At 50.8% G+C, this 22,863-nt stretch overlaps 3 protein-coding genes across 3 annotated transcripts; 2 read left to right on the top strand and 1 right to left on the bottom strand.

Annotated features, from left to right (window-relative positions):
- Positions 1–1,575: 1,575 nt before the first annotated feature.
- LOC306954545 (F-box only protein 6-like) lies at positions 1,576–4,408 on the top strand (the record flags this gene model as incomplete). Its single annotated transcript, XM_079545646.1, has 5 exons — positions 1,576–1,834; positions 2,297–2,423; positions 3,048–3,143; positions 3,447–3,582; positions 4,244–4,408. 5 exons carry the CDS (start codon positions 1,576–1,578, stop codon positions 4,406–4,408), a joined length of 783 nt encoding a protein of 260 aa, XP_079401772.1.
- A 1,675-nt stretch (positions 4,409–6,083) lies between these two features.
- On the bottom strand, positions 6,084–8,465 carry MAD2L2 (mitotic arrest deficient 2 like 2; the record flags this gene model as incomplete). Its single annotated transcript, XM_079545453.1, has 8 exons — positions 8,420–8,465; positions 8,136–8,254; positions 7,872–7,943; positions 7,135–7,235; positions 6,918–7,012; positions 6,729–6,802; positions 6,290–6,382; positions 6,084–6,125 (listed from the first exon to the last, which is right to left on the bottom strand). Exons 1-8 carry the CDS (start codon positions 8,457–8,459, stop codon positions 6,084–6,086), a joined length of 636 nt encoding a protein of 211 aa, XP_079401579.1. The 5' UTR covers positions 8,460–8,465.
- Positions 8,466–15,287: 6,822 nt separating this feature from the next.
- On the top strand, positions 15,288–21,125 carry DRAXIN (dorsal inhibitory axon guidance protein; the record flags this gene model as incomplete). Its single annotated transcript, XM_079545508.1, has 6 exons — positions 15,288–15,765; positions 17,362–17,546; positions 18,046–18,157; positions 18,510–18,599; positions 18,797–18,886; positions 21,013–21,125. The coding sequence occupies 6 exons, from the start codon at positions 15,288–15,290 to the stop codon at positions 21,123–21,125; spliced, it is 1,068 nt and encodes a 355-aa protein (XP_079401634.1).
- Between the last annotated feature and the right edge of the window lie 1,738 nt (positions 21,126–22,863).

Genomic DNA, 22,863 nt, shown 5'->3' on the forward strand with positions numbered 1-22,863 from the left:
CCTTGGCCCCCTGGATGGAGCTTTCTGAGAAAGGGGGGAAGAAGTGGTAATGCACTGTTCCCCCAGGAGGGGCTCTCCTGTTACTAATGATGTCAAACGCATTAGAAAAAAAGGGAAAACAAATATGTTTATCTGAAAGGCAGGTGCAGCATAACGGGGGGTATTTCTGACCTGAGGGCCTCGGGACCCCTAGCTAGCTCACTACCCTGAACCACATGAGTAGCTTAAGGTTCTAAGTGCCTACAGACGCATTGGGTTAAACAAGCATGATGCTCCAACACCTTCTGGCTGCTTTCCTGCCTATCTGTGCTTGCATGGGGTTGTATGGGGTCTTCTCTGACCCTTGGTGGTCACGTGGGGAGCACTCCCCTTGTGTTTGGTCACACATCATCTAAGGACATTGTTATTCCCATTTTGCACTGATGCTTTTTTTGGTTCCAAGGCCATAGAGGAGGGCTATCCAGGACCAGACAAATTTCTGCTGTCAGGCAGCTGGGGAACGCTGACACTTATCCACGCATCAGCTACTGGAGTAAACTTAAAACAAATAACAATTAACCTAAGAATAGATGTGCTCTGTCAGCACAGAATCGGTCCCCTCTGCTTAGGCTGCACTCGGGCCTGGCTGTTGGAAGGCCTTCCTTCCCTCGGGGTTAGCACTGAATCTCTTTAGTCACGATGCCGCGCAAAGCACGGGTCTGAGCACTTCAAATCTTCCTTTTCCTACGGCCCGATAACCGCAGTCAGGCGGCAGTGCGAGCAACGAGCGCTCTGAGCGCTGCGGGCTTCGGGGCAGAATGCTGCAGAGCGGGGAGAGAGGAGCGCCGTGCACAGAGAGCGGGACGCACTGACACCGCTTTTTTCTCAGCCGTGCGCTGAAGCGGGGAAGCTGCACTGAATCGCACAGAGCGAAACTGCGGGAGAGAAAAATCGCTGAGCAGGGCGGGCAGGGCAGGCAGAGCATCCCGGCGTGCTGCTGCCATAAACACGGCACGGCGAGTGGGGCAAGCAGGGAAGCAATAGGGACACGGCATCACGAGCTCTTGTCTCTGTACCGCAGCCATCAGAGGGAAAACATCATTTAAAAATCCCTGTTGTTATTATTTTTACGGAGAAACAACGAGGATTTCTCACTCTCCCTTTTTCCCCTCCATGCTGCGATTTTAAAGGGCAAAATGCGATCGACCCTCAGCAGAACTCCTCGGGTAACCCCACCCAGGGCTGTCGGTCCTCTCTTCTCCTCCATCCCCTCTCCCATCACCCCGTCCCGCCGCTCCTACCTCGTGCTCGCCGCTGCTGCCGCTCCCCGCGTCGCTCCCGGTTCCCCTCAGTCCCCCCCCGCCGCTCCCCGCCCCGCGCCCCGCCCGCTGCGGAAGAGCGAAGCGCGGCCTCACATCCGCGTCCGGAGCGCAGGTGGGGCTGTGGCTGCGATAGCGAGGACCGCTCGCCCCTCCTCCCCCCCTGCCCAGCGCACAGCTCCGCTTTTGGTTTCGTTCTGAGCCCTGCAACCCCTGCTGATCTCCCCGTATCGCAGCTGCCTGGAAACCCTCCGTCTGCCGTCGGTTCTGCACAGCCATGGCCACCATCAGTGACCTCCCCGAGGATGTGCTGGTGGAGCTGCTGTCCCTGCTGCCCGCCCGGGATCTGCTCCGTGCGTGCAGGCTGGTGTGCTCCCAATGGCGAGACGTGGTGGACCTCGCCACCCTCTGGAAGCGCAAGTGCCAACGCGAGGGGTTCTACGTGCAGAGCTTGGACAGGAGCATCACTGACTGGAAGGTGTTCTACCTGCTGTGCAAGCTGAAGAGGAACTTGATCAAAAACCCCCGAGCCGAAGGTTGGTTTGTTGGTAGAGGGCCTATGGAGTTTCCCAGCAGTTGGGACATGCCTTGCAGTGCCTCACTATTATTGGGGCTGTGGCACTGAGTCAGATCCACGAGGAAACGCTGCGTAATGCTGTTTGGGTTAAATCCCTGTAAGTCACAAGATGTAATGCAGCAGTGAAACCATCAGCAGTTGGTTTCAGGCCGACTGCATCCTGGGCTGCATCAGCAGAGGGGTGGCAGTGGGCAGGGAGGGCAACTGTCCTTCTCTGTCCCCACCTGCAGTGCTGTGCCCAGCTCTGTCACAGCTGCTGACAGCCACGCTGAAGGTAATGACAGTACAGTGCTAAAGGTCAGCCTTAAGTACAAGAGAAACACAGCTGAAAATTCACCTGCATAAGTAGCTCTCTTTAAGGAAAGCAGAGATGTTGCAGAAAACTGAAGTCCTAACGCTGATCTTTGATATCTGTTTTTAGAGAACTTTACGCACTGGAAACTTGATCAGAATGGAGGAGATATGTGGAAGATTGAGGATCTGCCTGGACCTCTGGGGAAAGAGCTGCCAGACTCAGAAGTCCACAAATACTTTGTCACTTCGTTTGGGTAAGAGCTGCAAAGTGCAACTGGAGGAAAACGGCTTCCTTCCTCCTGGCTGCAGGAGCGCTGTGGTTAGGTGCGAGGCAGGACAAGGAGCCTTATCCCAGAGAGAGGGGAAAAAAAGATTTTAATTCTTAATACTCCTCAATCTAAAGAGAGCAATGTGTTGCAGAAGTGAATCACATCGTGTGCTGAATTTCTCCATTCTTCTACTAAATGTGGTGGACAGAAGTTGAGGTCTGGCAGACTGATCAGATATCTTCACCTGACAAAGTCAAAGCTTTAACCTCTGGAAGCATGAGGTGTTTGTCATGCAAACACCATGACAAGCTGTTTGCAAGACAAACACCTCGCACTGAAAGCCATCAATAGTGGAAGATCAACTGCTTTTCCATAATCAATATCTGTCATGTGTGCATAGGAACCCTTCTTGATCCACTTTGTTGGATTCCTTTTATCTGGGGTGAAGCTGAGCAGTTTCTTTCTGCTCAAACTTTGGATAAAGGCACACCTCAGCCCTGTCAGCCTTGTGGGTACTCAGGGTCTGGGTGAGCATTCAGTGAGAGTCAGTCTGGTAGGGAAAGCACTGATGTTGAGAGATGCTTTTGAATGCTTCTGTTTCTGTTGCAGGCCATGCTTCAAGTCTCAACTGATTACCCTGCAGGAAGAAGGGTACTGGAATGAGCTGATGGATGAAAAACGGCCTGAAATTGTAGTCAAGGACTGGTAAGAACTGAATACTAGAATTTCTAGCATTAGGACCTCGGTGTAAGCTGGGCCTCTGAAGCTTTTTGTGCTATAAAGTTAATTCTTTGGGATCTGTAGCTCTTCAGTAAAGCGTAGGCTAAATCTTGGTTTATTCAGTGGGCTATAAGGTGGCAATCCTGTGAAGAAAAGAATAGCTGTGCTCTCCATAGCTATGGGGGTGACATCCCTTTCCTCAGTTCCAGTTGGAGACTGTTTCTGGACAGTAAGGAAAACAATGCTGTGTGTACAGCCCTCCTCCTTGATTTCTCCCTTGCTCTCTAGGTATGCTGCCAGATTTGACTGTGGTTGTCGCTATGAGCTCAGAGTGAGGCTGCTTTCTGAAAACTACATTGTGCTTGAGGAGTTCTGTCCTGAGCCAGTGGTCATAGAGCAGTGGAGTGATGCAATGTGGAGAGAGGTAAGGAGCAGCACTCCAGGAGGCAGGTTTACATCCACATTGTGATAAGAACCTTGTCTAAAGCTCCAAGTTGCTCTAACGTAAGACAAAATGTAAGCCAGTCCTCGCCGTGGACAACATTGAAGAAGCTCTGAAAGATCTAGGTTCAGTTTGTAGGTGTGTGAGATTCCCCCCCCGGGCCCCTGTGCTATTTTGTCTGGGCTTCTTCAAGTGTTTCTGTTCTTTATTTGAGTTTTTGTCCAAGTAACCGAGTTGCAGGAGCACAGGTCTTGTTTATGTTGGATCAAAAAGCTTTGTTTTAAAACAACTGCATGGGTGTAAGTGAAAGTATTGCAGACATTACTTTTCCTAATTTGTTTGTTTTGACTGGTTTGAATGACTTGGTTTGAGTGGCTGTACACTCCCTTTTATGTTGTTACCTCTGTCACGTACCAAGCTTAAATTATGTTTACCCTTCTGCCCTGTAAACCTATGAGTCAAATATGGGAGGCTATTTTATTTTATCCTCCCTCAAAGAAAGTGATGTGATGCATACTTTTATTGGAAGGTATTTTAGAATGAGCTTCTCCTAAGCCCAGGGCTCTATACCTGGAATTGTTTCACCTTCAATGTCAGTGCTGGATTATTTAGACAAAATAAACAGAATTTCCTTTCTCTACAGATTTCCCACACTTTCAGCAATTACCCAGCTGGGGTTCGTTACATCTGGTTTCAGCATGGAGGCCAAGACACCCAATTCTGGGCAGGATGGTACGGGATCAGGGTGACAAACAGCAGCATCACCATTGGGCCACAGACATTGAAGGCAAATGAAGACACAATATAGTGTTTTCTTTTACCTCAGGACTGTGACCAGCTGGTTTCAGGTGCACTTATTTGCCTGTACTCTCTGGGTGAATATCCTGGCTTTGTCTTGCACAGCTGATGTGGAATACGAGCAGCTAGCTCTCCTTGTTTGCAAGCAGAACTTCTGCAGGCCCAGCCCTCTGGAAAGAGTTCTGTCTTCATCTGTCCTCCCTCACTGTGGCAGTGACAATTCCTGGTGCCCTTCCATAGGAGGAAGATGAGGGCAATTAAATATGACACCTAAAGTGAACAGCATTTGGCTGTAGTACAAGTACATAGCAGTCTTAACTGGAAACTCTTTCTTGTTTATACAACTTAATGAAAACAAGGCTAAAATCTTTCAGTTCGGATTATCAACCCTTGTCTCGAGGACTGTGCTACAGACAGACTGTAATACTATGGTATTTTTCTGTTTCAGTTTAATTACGTGCATAAAGATGTATCTTTCACAGCATTATGCCACCTTCAGTCTTCTTTATCCTTATATGCTGTGTCACTGGTATTTAATTCCTTAGTAAGTATACATGATCAACGTGGTAGATGCCTTCCCTGTCCAAATACAGCCCGTTACTGTTGCAATGAACAAAGAGGAGGAAGGAATCCCTTAAGGTGGATACCTGACAACCTAAGTGCCTTTGGACTGCACTGCCTTTTTCCATATTACCATTGTACTACCAAAGAACTTGGTTTGTACTGAACAGTAACCTTATATAAAATGTTAAAGCCACAGACAACTTGGAGATGTGGTGTTCTTGCACTTTTTGCATGGAGAAAGCAGGCAGGTGCTGTGCTGGCTGTTTTACCAAATTTTCTGTCCAAGAAGCTCAGCTCACATTCTGTGTACCATTTCTTCTACCCCTGTATGCACGGGGCTGATATTAAGGCTTTCTTCCATCTCCTTTGACAGAGGCAGGATAACAGTGTTTTCCCTCATCTGCTGTCTGCTAAGAGTGAGACAGCTGACAAGTGTCCTTGCAGCACAGACACATTCCCCTGTGCTTCTAACAGCTTTTGAGTGCAGGTTTCCCTGTGGCAAGGGGAGACCAAGGTGGTACAGCCCTTCATAGGAACTGACACATCCCAGCCTTGTCCCAGAGAAGACGTGAAAAGGTGATGGAAACTCTACATACAAAATAAAAATGCTTCTTCACTGAAAGAACGGTTGATTTGGACAGAATTGAGCCTGTTTCAACTGGAGTAAAACTTGATATTTATTGAAGACTACTGGGGACAGTCACAGTGGACAGATGCTACATAAGGCCTCACTCGCGCATGGTATCAGACCATTGCTCTAGTGGAGCACACAGCAGATCCCTGGTTAGCACTACCAGTGTGCAATGGGGATGTCCTGTTTAAGGCAAGAACTGGATTTGTACAAAGAGCCGACCGCAGTCAGCTGTATCCTACCCCAGGGATTACTGTAATGAAACCTCTACTCACTCTCACACATGAGTGTACATGGGAACAGGCTCTGGCTCCACATTCCAAGTCAGTTCTATATACACTGGTAAGAGCACTTGAAATAAAGAGGCAGCAGCTGCTCTACATTCATCCAGAAGGCCAGCTGAGGAGGCTGGGCTATCAAGGTATGGTTGGTGAGAGATCTTACTCCGCTGGAAGATCTGATGAGGCTTGAAGAAAAGGAAGAGTTGAAATCAGGTGCCTTTGTGGGCTCGTTCTTCTACATAAAGCTGCATCTGGAGGACAAAACAAGTATCAGTTTCTGCTTGATAGCCAGATGGAGAACAGTCTGAAGAGTTTTTGCACCTCCCCTCATTAACAAGGTTTCCTGTTTTAATATGAGAAGTCTTCACACTACATGTAGTTTCAGCGACCTCTCAGGCCAGAATGCTCTGCTCACCTTTAAGATGTCAGAAGTCATAGTTTTCAGTGGGATAAGCCGGGGGTCGTGCATGTGCACATCCTGTTCATCAGCAAGAATCCATGGGAAATCCTAGGGCAGGAACACAAGGAGCTTTATGTACAGAGAGGTGGGCAGCCCCAGAAGGTGAGCTCACTTTCTCAGTGCTAGGTCAGTACGTGAAGTGATGGGGATGGCACTGTGCAGGAAGCACTGGCACAGTCTAATTCGGGCATCAAAGCAGCTACTGCCTGCAGCTGGTGTGTGGTAGAAGTGCTCAGTCACCTCACCAGCGCAAACTGTAACACATTCAAAGCAAAGCCATGAACTGCATCGTGTAAAAGCTAGCCATCTAGCAGCCCTTAACCTCGTTGAATCCAGAATTCTTCAATTCCAGTCTTTGCAGCTTGCCTGTGACAAGGCAGCCAAAACCACTTACCTTTATCACCTGGATCTTCTCCATGTTGCGTGTAGCAGCCTCTCGTGTGTGAACCAGAACTGTGAAGGTGCAGCCTGTAAGAGAAAGGGCAGGCTGCGGATCAGGGACAACCAACAGAGGCTCAGACACTGCCTGTAATCACCTCCCACAGAACAGATCCATGTCACCGGGCTGTGTGCACCTGCTTACCTGGGGGATTGTTGTCCAGCACAGCATCACACACGCTTATCTTCAGGATGAAGGCACGCAGTAACTGCTCCACGTGGGACAGCAAGGACTCTGAACTGTTGAGACAGCAGTTGTTAGTGGCACAAAGCAAAGTACCGGGGCCTGGAGCATCTTCCAGAACATCTCTAAGGACACGGGGGTTGGATGCTGTGAGAAAGCATGGGAATGGAATCTTTACCTAATGGAAAGCAGGGGCGGCTGGGTGATTTCGAAGACAAATCTCTCCACTGGGTGGTGCTCTTTATCCAGGATTACAACTACAACTTTCTCCACATCATTCTGGAAGAATAACTGCAGTTAGAGAAGGCCCTTCCTTAAAACAAGCTGTCTTCTGCCCCCAGTTAGCTTCACTTCTGGTAGAGTATGTTTATCTGCTGCAGAGCAGTGCCAGCATATCCAAACCTTGAGCCCTGTCCTACTGCCAGGTTCTACATGCAGTGTGATGTCTGCAGAGAGAAGAGAATGCAGGATGTGGGGTGGCAGCAAGGTTTGCAACGTGACGTGTGGTCACACTTTTCTCTCATAAAAGCTTGTGTTCAAACCACCTTTGCTTTCTGGCTTACAGCACAGCACTCTTAACTGTTCTCCTGCCAGATGGATGCTTCAACTCAATGTTCTGCTTTTGAACACGTTTAAGTTCACGTGTAGGATGAGCTTATTGAAAATACAGAGACTGATCCTCATGTTTATGCATTAGAAGCAAACTGAATGCCAGCGTTCAGCAGCATGCCTTGACTGCAAGGAAGAATTAAGAATGTTTTTATTCTCCATTAGTAACTTTAAAAGCAAGTATATTGTGTATGGCAAGTACATAAATAAACATTTTGAGATGAGAGCAGTATTTACATTCTTTTATTTTCTATCTAAATCACTTGCAGTACATTTGCCCAGCACAGGTCCATGGTAAGATCATACCTTCTCAAGCAGTGGCTTTACACAGTGCAACGTGTCCTGGATGTACTGGTTGAGCTCTGGGTGGCAGGACATCTGTAGCAAAGAGAGCAAACAGAGCTGTGTTCTGATGCCAACCAGGACAACGCTAAGAAGGAAGATCTAAAGACAAGATCTCTATTTCCTAGGGAGCCTGCCTTTGTGTTACATCCCTGCACGCAGCAGGGGAAGCACTCTGCTACTGTCACAATCTGCTCGTGCTGTGAGACCTTCATGAAGGTCTCCTACCTGGACGGGCACGTTGTATTTTTTCCTCTTCTGAAAGATCCCAATAGGGTAAACTTCTCTAACGTACAAGATGAGATGAACGGCCACTTCTAGAAATTCTGAAAGAACATCTGCAACAACTGAAAAACAGAAGTAAAAGATGCTGAAGGTTGCAGAGCAATACCATATTCATAGGACGTTTTTAAAGACACCAGCACACATCTCGTCTCCTTCCTAGCTGAGGGAAGTTTAGGGCTGGAGCATCCTGCAGGCGTCCAGTTCTCAGTGCAGCACAAACACATTACCTTGCCCAAAATTAAGGTCCTGTCGTGTGAGCGTGGTCATCTTGCCCAGAACCTGAAAAGCAGCACAAGAAGAATGTTTATCCTCTGGCTTTTATGGTCTTAACACAGCTGAGGGATCGCTTCACCTCCCTGATGCCAACAAGCTGCTCTCTGAGCTCAGTGACAAGCACATGTACACAAACCCAAGGCGCTCACTGTGACAGATTCAAGCTCGTGATCAAAAATCACCAGTAGTACAAAAAATGAAGACAGCATCTTTTCGTGTTCTGTCTCACTGCTCACACTGCGAGCTTCTCATTCAGGGCAGGATTTACATTTCCCACTGCCTCCACATCCCACATATTCCCCTGCTCCTCACAAACCCCACGCCACCAGATCATTCACCTAACGTGGAATCTGTCCTGCAGGAATTTGTGACAAGGGCAGCACATTCGGTGGCCAAATGGAGCACTGTGTATCAAAGAATCAAGCGGCTGGAGCTCAGCATCCCAACAGGTCGGTATCTCGTGTGCATTTTAGGCTGCAACATACAGAACTGCTGATTGCAAGTTTCAATGTTTCATTATTTTTGTCATCCTCTTTGTGTGCATGCAGACCACCACTAACGTGTTCTTAAATGCCTCCAGCTCCACCAGGAACACAGACGCCTTACACGGAGCTCTCAAGCCCTGCTTGCTCCTATCAGCTGCTTAGTTACCGACTGCCAAGCTGCTCCAGCTGCAACGAGATGTGGTTTTCAGATCTCTAATGAATTATTTCACAAAATAGGGAGGTAACAGCTTCTATCTTTCTCTAAGCAAAATCTTAGAAGCATTAAGGCTGGAAAAGTGCTCTGTGATCATCTAGTCCAACCCAACCCACCGTGCCCACATCCCTCAGTGCCTCATCTCACTCAACACCACCATGCACGGTGACCCCACCGCTCCCTGTGCGGCTGTGCCAGCACATCCCTGCTCCTTCTGAGCACAGACCTTCCCTAACATCCACCCCGCACCTCCCGTGCTGCAATTTAAGGCCGCACTCTCTGGCCCGTCGTCGCTGCGATCCGGAGCAGAGCCGAGCCCAGCTCTCCGCAGCCTCCCGCCAGAGCCGAGGACGGAGGAACGGCCCCGCTACGCCGACACAGCGCGGGCTGCCTCCAACCTCCTTCCCCCCAGGCCGCCTCACGTTCAGCACAGCCCGCTCGCCGCGCCCCTCCGCGCCCCCATCACGCCGCTCTCAGCCGCGCACCGCCGTTTCGCTCCCGTACCGCAGCTCTCCCGGCCCGGCGCTGTTGGCGGCGCAGGCGTGTGACGTCACCTCGGCCGTAGCGCCCCCTTGCGGCGGGAGGACCGACGCCCTGCCGTTGCCGCGCGGTTCGCCGCCCGCTTTCCCCGCGGGGTCCCGGCTGCAGCCGCGGTGCCTCCGCCGCGCGGGTTGCGGGGTCCCCCCGCCTTTGTCCCCGCCTTTGTCGGCTCTCCCTCTCAATCTCCCCCCTCTCCGCACGATGCCCCGGGCACAGCCGCGCACCCCCGCAGCGCTCCGCGCGTCCCCGCCCCGGGCACCCCGCGCCCCTCCCACCGCCCCGCAGCCCGCGGGGTCCCGGCGTCCCCGCTCCGGCCGCGCATTCCCCCACTGCCTCCGCGCGTCTCCTCCTCCTCCTTCTCCTTTTCCTTCTCCTCTTCGGTCCGCACACCCGTACCCCGGCACAGCCCTGCCCTGCTCTGCCCACCGGCAGCCGAGCACAGGTAAGCACCGGGGGGCCGCTCCGCTGAGCCGCTTTCCCTTTGCTTCTTAGGTACGGGGGCACTTTCACCGGGAGAAGACAAAGGCTGCGGGGATCCCGGCACCGCCGGCTTTGGGAAGCCGTGGGGATGGGGGCAGCCTGCTCCCGAGCCGCCCCCGCTGTCACCGTGCTGGCGGAGCAGCCCCGCTCTGCGGCTCCCCCGAGTCCGGGCTGCGTCGGGCGGTGCTGAGCGCTGCCCTGCCGGGCGGCTCTTCCCCTCTCGGCTCCGGACAGAGGCGCGGTTCCCCTCGCCGGGAGCCGCTGAGCGCCCGCACCGCTCCGTGAAGTGGCCGAAGGGCGAAGGGAGCTGCTCCCTCCGTGGCATTGTGTGTTCGCGTTCCCCCGAGTGCCCGCGGGTCGTTCTCTGCGTTTCTTGCTTTGCCAAAAGTGAGATCTTGGTTGTGAATTAAATCAATTTGGCATGGCTTAACGGCTCTTTGCGGCCGGCAATTCATCATGTAGGGTTTATAAGTGACGTTTATCCGATTCACACCTGGAGCCGGCCGTCAGCCTCAGTGGAAACGGTTCTGTGTTTCCATCTCCTGTCTTTTGCAGGAAACGTTCGTCCCACGCGTTCGGGTTCAGAGTGAGGATGACACAGAGAGGAGGAAGGCAGAGAGCGCAGCCCGGCGCTGCGCTGCTCGGGGACACATCGCGGTGGGGACGGGGCCAAATCTCAGAATCACGGACTCGTTCGGGCTCTAAGATCAACTCCAACCCCAACCCATCCACGCTGTGCCCTTTCCTTGAACACCTCCCAGGGCGGTGACCCCACACCTCCCCGTGTCACTGCGCCCCTCTTTCCCCGTCCCACCGGCGGTGCTTTCCTCTGGCTGAGCGATGAGCTCTGCTATTGATCGCGTTTCATTTGTCACCGGGCATTGTGAGGGAAGCCGGAGAGTCCTCTCCGCTGCGCTGACAGCAAGCGACTGTATCTCAGATGCTAATCTCAGACTCATTGCTATTTTAATCTCATTATCGGGCAGGGGAGGCTCTGTTTGATAGCGGGTCGCCTGTGATGGCTGTGTCAGCCGCTCCGAGAGGTCCCGGAGGGGAGCGGAGCAGAGGGTACTGCATATTCATTCATTCCACTTCAAAACAGCGGCTCTGTCCCCTGGGCTGCGCTCCCTGCTCCAAGGGATGCACTCTGCGGGTAGGCACCAGGGAAACGGGGCACAGCTGGGATCACCTGGGCAGCAAAACCCAGTCCCAGCCCTTCACTACTGGGGAATGAGGGGCATTTGGGGTGAATGCACTTGCTGGATGCAGGTTGCCTCGGGGAGGTGTTTTGTGGAGGTACCTACAGCTCTGCTGAACCCTCTGCAAGCTTCAGTCTATGTCCTGTCTTGTGTTCAAGCTGGACGGGGCTCTGGGCGCTGATGGGGCTGTGGGTGTCTCTGTTCATTGCAGAGGGTTGGACCTTTAAGGCTCCCTTCCAACCCGAACCATTCTATGATTTTCGTGCTGCCATTTGCAATCGGTGCACAGAGCAAATGTGACTGTGGTCCTCCCGGCAGCAGAGAGCTGTTTGGTGATGGCAGAAAGAGAAAGCAACAAGCAAAAGGAAAAAACAGATGTTTCAAAGGGTGGTGTTGTGGGATTCACCCAGCCTGAATATCTGCAGAAGGAACACGTCTCCCAGTCAGGATGGATGAAGAAGATACGAAGTCAGATGAATCTGAGAGGTAGGTTGGGAGGAGAGGTGACAATGGATGCAGGCAACCTGCGAAAGGAGGACAGCTTTGACCCAGAAGAGCAGTGAGCTGCAGACTTGGCTGCTCTGTCGTCCCTTTATAAAGTTATCCTTCATTAAAGCGAGTGTGCAAGAAATGTGGGAGATGAGCAAAGTGAAATTACGTGTGCCTAGGGGAGGAAAAGACGAGGGTGCATGCAGAATTTCCCATCTGCTTTTGGAGACTCTGGAAAGCTGAGGGGACCCCTTTGAAATGGGAGGGTCTTCTCTTGGCAGACTGTGTGTGAAGCTTCCCAGCATTTGCCTCCAGAAACAGAAAACCAGATGGAATGAGACCCAGCAGGGAAGGGAAATCTCATTTATCTGTACAATGCCATCCTCCTGGCTCCAGCCAGCTCTCTGCACGTCGGCTACCATGGAACCTACCCTGGCCATTCTGCTGCAGGCCTTCCCAAGCCAATCCATCACCCAGTGGCTCCTTATTTGCAGGGAGCCTGGCACACGAAGCTGGGTTTATTGTCCATCATCTGTGCCACACATGCACATACACACAGCACTCGTGTAGATGAGCACACGCTTTGTCTGTTGCTGCAGCCTGGGGTTGTCTGGAGTCCAGGAAATCTTTATGCACTGCTGCCAAAGTCTGAGCTTATCAGAGCCAAGGAGAAGTGCGTCCCAGATGACATGCTTGGGTCTGGCTTGGTTCAGCTCTTGAGCATAAAAACTGCATCATCTGTGGTCTGGAGTGATAAAGGAGTGATAAAGGAACTTGACATGCATTTCTGGATTGAAGTGTTCTGTTCCTCTCTGCTGTGTCATGAAGAACATGGGTGACAACTTAAAGCCAAGGCTCTCATGTATCGTGGCTTCAATGAGATGCATGAATGAACGCATGCAGTGAATGAACCAATGCAGCAGTGGCAGCATCACAGCCTTTTTTTCCACACCAGGCTGACAGAGCTGCATTTACAGGGAGAAAAAAACCATGAGTTTCTGTGTATCCATTCAGTCCACGTCTGCCTTGCAGGATTACAAGCTGAGAGCAGAGCAATAGTAATAATATCTGTGAGTCCAGAGAAAGGGACTGCCCACGGGGAAGTTCCCCGAGATGCCAAACAACATAATGTCTCTTACAGGGTTCTGACCATCCGCTGCTAACCCAAAATAGATCAGAAGTGTTAACTGAGAGACAGCTCTGCAACTCATTCGTCAGCCCTGAGCTCGCACCCCAGGTAGCTCCACGGCCTTATCTTTGCTTTACACATTTTCACGTCAATAGGCAGATTTGCTACCTCGAGAAGTAGGTGGCTGATAATCCCGGGGGTGCACAAAGGAAGCACACAAAGTGTTGGCTGAAGTAAGGAGGACACAGATGTGGCGCTGGGGAGAGCTGCAGGAGCAGGCAGCTTGGTGAGTGCTTGGGCTGTTTCCTTTATTGAAGTACCACCCCTCAGAAGAGGATGAATTTTGGACTTGATACGCGTTTATTTCTGCGTAGGAAATTCTGCCCTGGGTAAAAACATCTGTTGCAGAACAGGTGCATCAGCAGTGAGAATGCTGCTGTGCTCTGCATCCCCACGCCCTGGGCTGGCTGCTGCTGTGGGCTGGGGTCCTGAGAGGCATTTGGATGCTGAGGAGCAGCACCACAGCATCGAGCTGTTCTTTGGCTCCTGCTGGAAAGCAGAATTGTGGCTAATGTGTCTGTCAGGTTCGTTATCAAAGCGCCGCTGTCTGTGAGTGAGACTGAAGGCGCTGCCTTCCATTCTCTTTGCACTTTTTCTCTCCTCCTGCCGTTTTGCCTATAGATGAAAAGGTAAGATGCTGTCTGCAGCTCTCTGGGCTGTTCTGTGATGCCTTGATCCAGCTGGTCTGTGCCGGTTCTTACAGAGAAAATCCCTCAAAAAGACAAAGGCTGCGGATGCAGGGTTTGGGTTTTGCTTGGCTGCTATTTGTTACATTGGTGAGAAGCAGGAACTGGAGGTGCTTTGATAATATATTTAGCTGTCAGTCTGGTTTTCCTTTGTCCCAGGTAGCTGTCAATAAAATGCTATTCCATAGCACTATGCCTGCAGGAAATGAGCAGCTCCCGGATCAGCCCTCACCTCACACTTCGTTGGCTTTGTGGCCAGTGGAAGGACTTGATTTTCACACCCCACATGGAAGGAAAGCCCTCTGTGCTGCCTGCTTCTCTCCAGAGATACAGACTGAAAGTTTGCTCCCGGTCTCTAAGCAATAGCAGAGATGCATCTTGCAGAGGCAGAATCTGCTGATGCGTAGTCAAGCAGAATTGCGTGCCCCCCTTCACAGGTGACATGGAGCAGCAGAGCAGCTGGAGGAAGGAGCGCAAGCCATTGCAATTAGGCAACAGAGAGGATCACATGGTGAGCAGAACGATGGCTATGAGTGGCAACCGAGGCCTGGGGTACAGGAGAGGTTGGTGGAGGGGGTTGAGCTGCCCAGATTGAGAGGAACAGTCCAGGAAAGCTACCAAAAGGGCAGGGAAAGAAGAATTAAACTAGAGAAGTCTGTAACCGGGGCAATGTCCCAAAGCCACATTCATAACACAAACACAGGGATGATAAAAGACCCGTGAAAATCCCCCACAGAAGCAAAATGGATGAAAATGCTCTGAGTTTTGGTCTCAGTGTCCTCTGAACTTGGATTGCCCTCCCTGTGCAGGTGTCACTTGGTGGGACGAGGTGAAGTGACTTTGCAGGCTCAGGGAGAGCAGTGGGACGAGCCATAGGGCGTTCAGCTTGCCTTCCTGCCCCTTGACCAGCATCCCCTGCTCTGCTGACAGCAGCAGATTTCTTTTTCCGCCACACTGCAGAGACGCAGCCCAAACCATTCTGCGTTGTCTCTTTCCTTGCCCGCGTTCAGGCAGTGTGTGCGTCCACACCTTGAGCTGCTCAGGGCTCTCGCTGTTGCTGGTCCTGCGAAGCCACCATCTGCCTCCGGTTCTGTTCGTCTTGACATCTTCATTGCAAGGAAACCAGCTGTGCTGGGGGCCGCTGCCAGGCAGGCTGAGGATGCCAACGTGGCAGCCGAGTGCCCCAGCCGACAGCTGGTGCTGTGCAGCCCTCAGATGGCAGGCAGCGAGTGGGAGGGCAGGGGGCTGCTCAGCCATCAAAGGGAAGTGTCCCGCTGATTGATGGCCCTCATTTGCACATGAAACTGGGACCTCTTATCCCTGCAGGCCCTGCACGTGGGTCTCAGCTGCTGTAAGCCTGGCTGGCACAGGAGATAACCAAGGAGGGAGAAACTCTCATCCAACTCTTTTTGGATGACATCTGGACATCTCAAGTGTCTGAGTTGAGTTTTGGTTGCCCTTACGGTTCCTAGAAGTTGGTTGCTTCATTCGTGTTGTCGCTGTTGATTTTAATTGCAGGTGACACAGAGGCCCCAGGATTATGGCAGCTTCTTCCACCTTTTTCCCTCCGTCTCTTTTCCTGTGTGTGCTGCTTCTTTCTGACATCACCTTTGCCGTTTCCCTGGACACTGACATGAAGCTCAAAAATGAGAACAACAACCACCTTCAGAACCAAGAGATGTGGCTTCAGCATCCCAGAAGTGGGCACCAGCACAAGCATGGCTTGGCCAAGAAAGGAAGGGTCCTTGCCCTGCCTGCCAGAGGGCAACCAGCCGGGGAAGAGGCCTTCCGAGTGGGCAGCGGAGCTCCAGCCGTGGAGGAGCTGGTGCCACCTGGCCAGCCAGCAGCACTGAAACAGGATAAGGATAAGGATAAGGATAAGGATAAGGATAAGGATAAGGATGTGTTCCTGGGCTTTGAGCTCCCAGAGAATCAGTCCCCTGGGTCTGAGAGAGGAAAGAAGCAGAACCGAGAGCAGCGACGGCACAGCCGCAGGGACAGGCTGAAACACCACAGAGGTATGAGGGGAGCAAGGGGAACTGGTGTCAGACTACAAGGAGGGGGAATTAGACTGGATAGAAGGAAGAAGCGTTCTGCAGTGAGGGCAGTGAGGCACTGCACAGGCTGCCCACAGAGGTGGTGCAGACACCCAAGGTCAAGGAATGGGGCTCTGATGGAGCTGTGGCTGTCCCTGCTCAGTGCAGGGTTGGACCTGATGGCCTTTAGGGTCCCTTCCAACTCCAACCATTCTATGATTTGAGCTTCAAGGGGAGGCTGTTGGCTCACTTGTAATGAGGGCAAGAAGATGTAGCTGTGGTTGAGCCACATGAGTGTGCGGAGAGCGTGGGGTGTGTGCCTGCTCTGGGGAGAAATCTGCCAAACAAAAGAGGCACAAGAAAAAAGGCAACTCCAGAACTGGAGGTTTGTACTGCTGGCTGCAATTTTCTGAAAATGACCTTGTTTGCCTTATAGGGGAGAGCGCTGGAAGCCCTAGGACAAGGGGGGTTGGTTTGGGGTGGCCTGCTTTTGTTGTTGCTTTTTTTTTTTTTAAGCAAACAGTTCAATTTAGGATGAAAAAAGACCAAGCCATGCTCAATCTCTCCACTGACTTCAAAACATGACAAGAACTGGAAATAATAATTAAAAAAGCCTACTTAGCTTGAAGATCAGTTTCTTCCCATCACAACTTGCATTCTTCTGAGTTTATGGCAAACTATGAAAAATCTAACTTTTTCACATGTGAGATTGCTCTAATTACGTGACAGCACTGTTAGAAATGTTGCTAAAAGTTTTTGACTGGGACTGCTTCCCTCCGCAGGTCAGCTTGTGGTGTCTCTGCGGTACGGTGTCCTCACAGCAGTAAATCTGTAGTGCTCTTAAAGCCAGGCACTCTGTGCTCATCTGCACCATTTGACAAGTTGGGTGTCAGTCTCCCTGCCTTCCAGCTATCACTCCTCCCTGCATCAGTAAGAAGAGCTCTGTTGTTTTCTCAGGGGACTGACTGAACAGCTCACATTAAGCAATATAGAAAGAGCGTGCAACAAAGCTGGCTTGAAGCCTTAATTGCAGACTGCAAAACAGGCCCAGTACCTTTGGCTTAACCTAAGGTCTACAATGAAATTAAGTCTTTGCAAAAGCATGGGTCAAGCTGTGAAGTTCTTTCATTTCAAGTTAGGGAGGTTCTGACTTGAGCTAGATAGGAATTACCCACCCTTAAAATGAGGTAAGGATGTGTTTCAGGAATTTGCAGCAGCTTTAAAAATGGGGTTTTTTTTTGTATTCCCAAGACCAGCCAACAAGGATGATTCCCAAAAGAATTGGTTTGCTACACCTACAGCTTCAAGAAGTCTTGGAGATTTGCATTTTCTTTAGGAAGAAATCCATTGATTCTTAAGCATGAGAAATACAGAAGTGCACCTTCTTAAAGATACTGTGACCTTAGTGTGTAAGAATCAAGGTGCAGATAGGTTGGGACTGATTGACACCGGTCTCCGGGTGGTAGAAAAGAAGGCAGTGGCTGGATGGAATCAAAGATTCCTTTAACTTGCATTTTTCCATGGCGTGCAGAGGAAAGGGACGGCAAAGCTCATGCTTTTACCTGTTGTCCTCTGCAGGGAAGGCTGCTGTTGGGCCAAGCTCCCTGTACAAGAAACCTGAAAGCTTCGAGCAACAGTTTCAAAACCTGCAGGCAGAGGAAGCGAGCAGCCCGACCCCCGCCGTGCTTCCCTTCACTGCACTGGATCTGGTCGTTTCCACAGAAGAGCCCCCTGTGCTTCCAGCCACGTCGCCGCGGTCACAGGTAAAGAGACCACTGGTACCTGCACTGCAGCTCCGATACAGACAGAATCTCCTGCAGCTAAGGTCCAGTTTCTTCTTTTTCAGTTAGAGGAAAGTGCTTGCCTACCTCCAAACTCAGAAGCAGCTCTCTATCTTGGAGACACCCCAAAAGCTGCTCCTTTAGTCCCTTCTCTTCCCTGCCCTCCTTCTCCATTCGGCTTCAAGGAGCAGAGATGCAGTAGTAGCCCTTGGCTGGAGGGGCAGCATGTTCTGATGCTCCTTGCTGGCCTTCCTGCCCCACAAAGAAGCAGTGAAAGCTTCCCTCTTGATTTTAGCTGGGACAAGAGAAAGCTTTTCCTTTCTAAACATGATACTAAGAACCCCCAGTGGACAAGGTGGGGATGTGTGTGGGGGGGAATTATAAAGCCTTAAGGTCTGAAAGCATGAGGAAAACTGACAAATGCTTCAGTGTCACTACAGAAGTATAATCCATTGTCTCTTTGGTATCTTGTGGTTTGCAGGCCCGCCTCAGGCAAGACGGGGATGTGATGCCCACCCTAGATATGACACTCTTTGACTGGACAGATTATGAGGACCTCAAACCAGAAATGTGGCCGTCAGCTAAAAAGAAAGGTGCTAAACTCACCCTGTTGAGCTCACCATCCTCTTTCCTAAAAGTCATCCTGTAAGTCTTGGCCTATGATTAGCGTTGGCAGATGTGCTGAAGGATAAGAGGCCATTGTAGTGGGGAAAGAGAGAACAAGCTGACTGTATTTATGCTCTGCTTCAACACACTTCTCATTTTGGGCGGATAGTTTGAGAGGAAAGGAAAAATGATTGGGTGGAGGGTTGAGAAGTAGAGAGGAGACTGAACTATAAGGGTTCAGAACTCAGACTCCTGAAGTTTGAGGCTTTTTGTCACCTTAGTCTCCAGAATATAAACGGCAGTGTGATATTTTCTACCAGCGCCAATTCTTTTCCATAGAGAAACGCCGCAGTAAGAGCTCCAGTGGTGGAAATGAAACCTCATCAGCAGAAGGGGAGCCGTGTGACCACCACCTTGACTGCCTCCCAGGTCAGGATCAGCCTGATGACCAATGTCACGTTTGTAGAAATGGCTGCAGACCAGCCCAAGTTCCGCTCTAAGTATCCTAATTTTGATGCTGTTCAGTAATGGTGTGCAGAGGGCAGTTGGAAGGTAACATCTGTAGCACTGCTGCAGTCCTAGCAGGGAAGAAATCAGCCGTGCTCACCCATGCTCTTACGTTGCAGGCTCTTGCTGTGACTTGCGTGAGCACCTCTGCAAACCACACAACCGAGGCCTCAACAACAAATGTTACGATGACTGTATGTGCACAGAAGGTGAGCAGCTCCTCGCTCCCCCGCTTCCTGCTGTCTCAGGAGTTGGCTGGGTGCAGTGTTTGTAGGCAGCCCTGCTGTTCCTGGCCGTTCCTTGACACCGCCTCGCAATGTGACCAGTGAGTCACCTGGGATATCTTGTGTTCTCTCTTGATATCTATCTAACAGAAGAAGCCACTGAAAATAAACAACTCAGTGGTGCTTTGAAGTCCCACACACTGTATGTGACACTGTGCTGCTACCCTTGCTTCCCCTTACTTTATGCCTCGTGTGGCTTTTCTGAGTTAATTTCAAATGAATATGTAGCAATTCAGTAGGTGTGGGCAGGACTCAGACTTCGGTTTCTTAAAATTATTTCTGGAGAATCTACAACAGCCCTCAGTAGGCTGTGACATTAGGAAGGTGTTGAAAAGCACTCTTCCAGTCTGAACACGTTCAGGACCAGCTCCAGGCACTGGGTCTTGTGTGCCAGAACAAAGCTGCCTGCCAGGCTGAGTGACCTGTGTGTAAGGACTGGTGACTCTGACCAGGTCAGACACCTTGTGCACCCAGTTGACTGGGTGAGTGCTTTCCTGGATTTGTAATGTTAAGTGATAGCTCTCACCTTGGCTGTGTCATGGAATACTGGAAGGCCTTCATCAGTGAGGATGTTGTGATAGATTAACCCAGGAAAAAGTCTTTCTGCAAGCCTAATGAACGCTGCCTGCAGCCCTGCTTTATGTTTAAGCTAGTTGTGTGTTGATGCCAAATATGCGTCCTCTAAAGAGATCCCCAGAGGTATAGGGTCCAGATAAGATGTTTAGATAAGAACAGAGCTCTGATCTTGCGTGCTCTCTTCCTGGGAGGCCTAACTGCCCTGGGGGGGGCTGGTAATGAGGGGCAGAAACTCAGCTTCAAGGTAGCCTGGTCTCAACACAGCCCAGGGACACGCACTCCAAAATGCTGCTCAGTGACCTGTGACATCGGATGGGTCTCCTGTGTACAAGTACTCAAGGACAGCTTATGGGCTGTCTCATTATTGCAGCCATAAATCCTCAACCTCCCCCACTCTGGGGGTGCTGGCACTGTTGCATCTGTTGTCTGCTCTGGAAGTAAAAAGATTTTCAGTTTTGAGAATGATCAAATCAGGTCTTGCCAAGAACTGCTATAACCAGATCCTGGACTACTGAAAATCAAGACTTTCGTGTGCATTGCTTGCACGTAGGCTTTCCTCCATCTGACCCACCTGCCTCAGGTGGAACAAAGTCAGACAGCAGAATCATAGAATGGCTTAAGTTGAAGGAACCTTAAAGACCACAGAGCTCCAACCCCCTGCTCTGGGCTGATTGCCCCCCACCAGCTCAGGCCTCCCATCTGACCTGGCCTTGGGCACCTCCAGGATGGGACAAGTGCCTCTGGGGTAGGCATGACAAGATAAATCAGTACCACAAACTGATGAGTTAACCTGACCAGAGGCCCCCATTGCCTTCCTCTGCCACGGGAGACCGTGTACTGAAGGGTTTTTTTAACAAATGAAATACTATTTTTTTTCTCCCTCCAAGTATTCATCAATGCTATCTCTGATAGCTTCCTTCAGAGCCTGCATTTCTAGCATCCAAAATGAAGTGAAGGAGATGAGCAGTGAGCTTTGGATCAGGCCTCCCGGTAATAGCACTTCAGTCTCTTCCCTCCTCTCTTGAAGCTTCAGAGAAACAAATAGCAAGGGGAGCTCCCAGCCGTCGGTGCTGCACATTATGTCTGTAGTAATTTCCCGATGGAGAGATCACTTAGACAGTAATGGGAAGTAACAGGGGGAAACCAAGCAGGGCTTCCATAAAATCACTGGAAACGATTGGGATAATTCATTGGTATTTCAAAAAGCCGGTGAAGCTTTCTGCCAGAGCCAATGAATCCCAGACCAGAACAGTGAGCCAAGCAGAATAGCAGGGCCCAGCAAGCAACGCGCCCTGCCCACGCGGGGCGTCTGTCTGCCACCTCCTTTGACACAGCCTACGCTTCCCAGTGCTGGGACCGGCCCCACTGCGGCAGGTTCTGTCATGAGCCGAGGCTGGGAGCTGTGTTCAGTGTTACTGCTTTAATGAAGCCTTACCCTCTCACCATGCCTGCCGTTTGCTGTTGTTTTTTTACAGGGCTACGCTGCTACGCCAAATTCCACCGGAACCGAAGAGTGACCCGAAGGAAAGGGCGCTGTGTGGAGCCTGAGTCTGCCAACGGAGAGCAGGGATCATTCATTAACGTTTAGGAGGGTGGGACTTTATCTCCTGCCTGGATGCTCAGTAGCTCAGTCAAACTGCCTACACCTAGCAGTGAGGATTAGAGAAAAAGTCAAGCGAATGATTGAAGCTGCAGGCCAGGCTCCAGTAGAACTGAGGCTGGCGTTAACTCTAGAGTGGTCTCAGCCTTCTCCACACCAGGACTGCATTCCTCCTCCCTTCCCTCAGCACATTCCCGTCCTCTGGGTCCCCCTCTCCCAGTTAGTTGGAGATGATCGTGATTGCCAGTCTGATGGCAAGGTAGGAAAGATCCTTCAGGTCAGGAGGCACAGGAGCTTAAGCTTTCCCTCTCAACAGTTGCTTGAGAAGAAAGGCAGACACTCCTTAGGGTCAGAGGTTCATAGAGAATTGGAAGCTTATAGGGAGACAAAGATGATAGCAGAAGCTGCCTGGGTGAGAAGGGACCCCTGACAGAGCTCTCCTTCTCCCCTTTGTTTACTGCTACAGACTGGTACTCCCAGCAGTTACATGCTGCCACTTCCTACCTGTCTTCTTTGAGAGCACTGACTCCCACTCCTTCCTTCTCTCCTGCTCCCATAGAATGACCTGGTTTCTGCAAGGATGTGGCAAGACATCCCTGCCTGCAGCTCTCACTCATTAGTTATCCTGCCAAGTCTGTTATTTTTAATGATTATTTTTAGGAGCTTTCTGGGGAAGTGATAGTTTTCCTAGTGAGCCAAAAACGAGGTTTTTGGTAACAGGAGATAGGGACAGGCTGTTCCACTGTAGTGAATCCTGTGACATGTTGCATGTGTGTTTCCACGATGTGTAAATAAAGCTATGATAGATACCCTTTGTGGAACCCTTCTGCTTCTTCAGCTGCACCTGAGGATGGCGCAGGAGCCAGGAGGGCTCAGAGGAGTAGAAATAGTAAACCTGGTGCTTTGGGCAGAATCCTCTTTACACTGCTTCCCTAAACCCCACTGCGTTCCATTAGGAGAGGCAGGTCCCCATTCTGCACTGTTTCATAGTGTCACACTGTGTACCCACCCAGGTGCTTCTTGGCGTTATGGTTTGTGCCTCTGATGTGAGGCTGCCCAGTCATGACTACAGAACTACGCTGTGCATTCAATAGTAGTTCTGACCCACATGCACCTGTACTGCTGGGAGATGCACAGAGGATTTGGAAAGGAGGGTTTAGGCAAAGCCTGACGCTCATCTGGCCAGAGCTATTTTGATTTCTAATTACAGCACGACAATCTCAGCCCAAAAATTTGGAGTAAGGAATGGTGTCTTGGCTACAGCTCTATGCTGTGGCAGCAGGGATGCAGTTTGTTAACCCAGAGAGAGAAATGCAGCCCCTCCCTCAGCACAGATGCAGAACAGTAGGTGGTTCTGCCAGTGCTATTGTCAGTGAAAGCACAAATGGAAAAAGGCTTTAATTGATCACAGTCAATTGCAGAGCTCTCAAATCCTGGTCTGTGTGACAGCAATAAGAACCACACGCGCCGTCTTTTATCAAAGCCAAGTTTTGATATTGCGGTGCTTCCTGATATCGGAGCTGAGTCTGTTTGGAACAGTGCAAGTAAGAGAAAGCTGGGAATCTGGCAGGGATCTTTATCCTTGGTGATGCAGGCATTCAGTGCCCCGTATCCTTCTAGGGTTCTGGGCAGTGTTTTGAACAAGACTTTGCTGCAATAAAAGCAAGTCCGAATTTTAAGCCAGAGGTTTTAGACTTCAACAGGGGACCCTTTGCTTTTTCTGCTT

This window comes from Tetrao urogallus, assembly GCF_951394365.1.
Source record: "Tetrao urogallus genome assembly, chromosome: 21".
NCBI lineage: Eukaryota > Metazoa > Chordata > Aves > Galliformes > Phasianidae > Tetrao > Tetrao urogallus.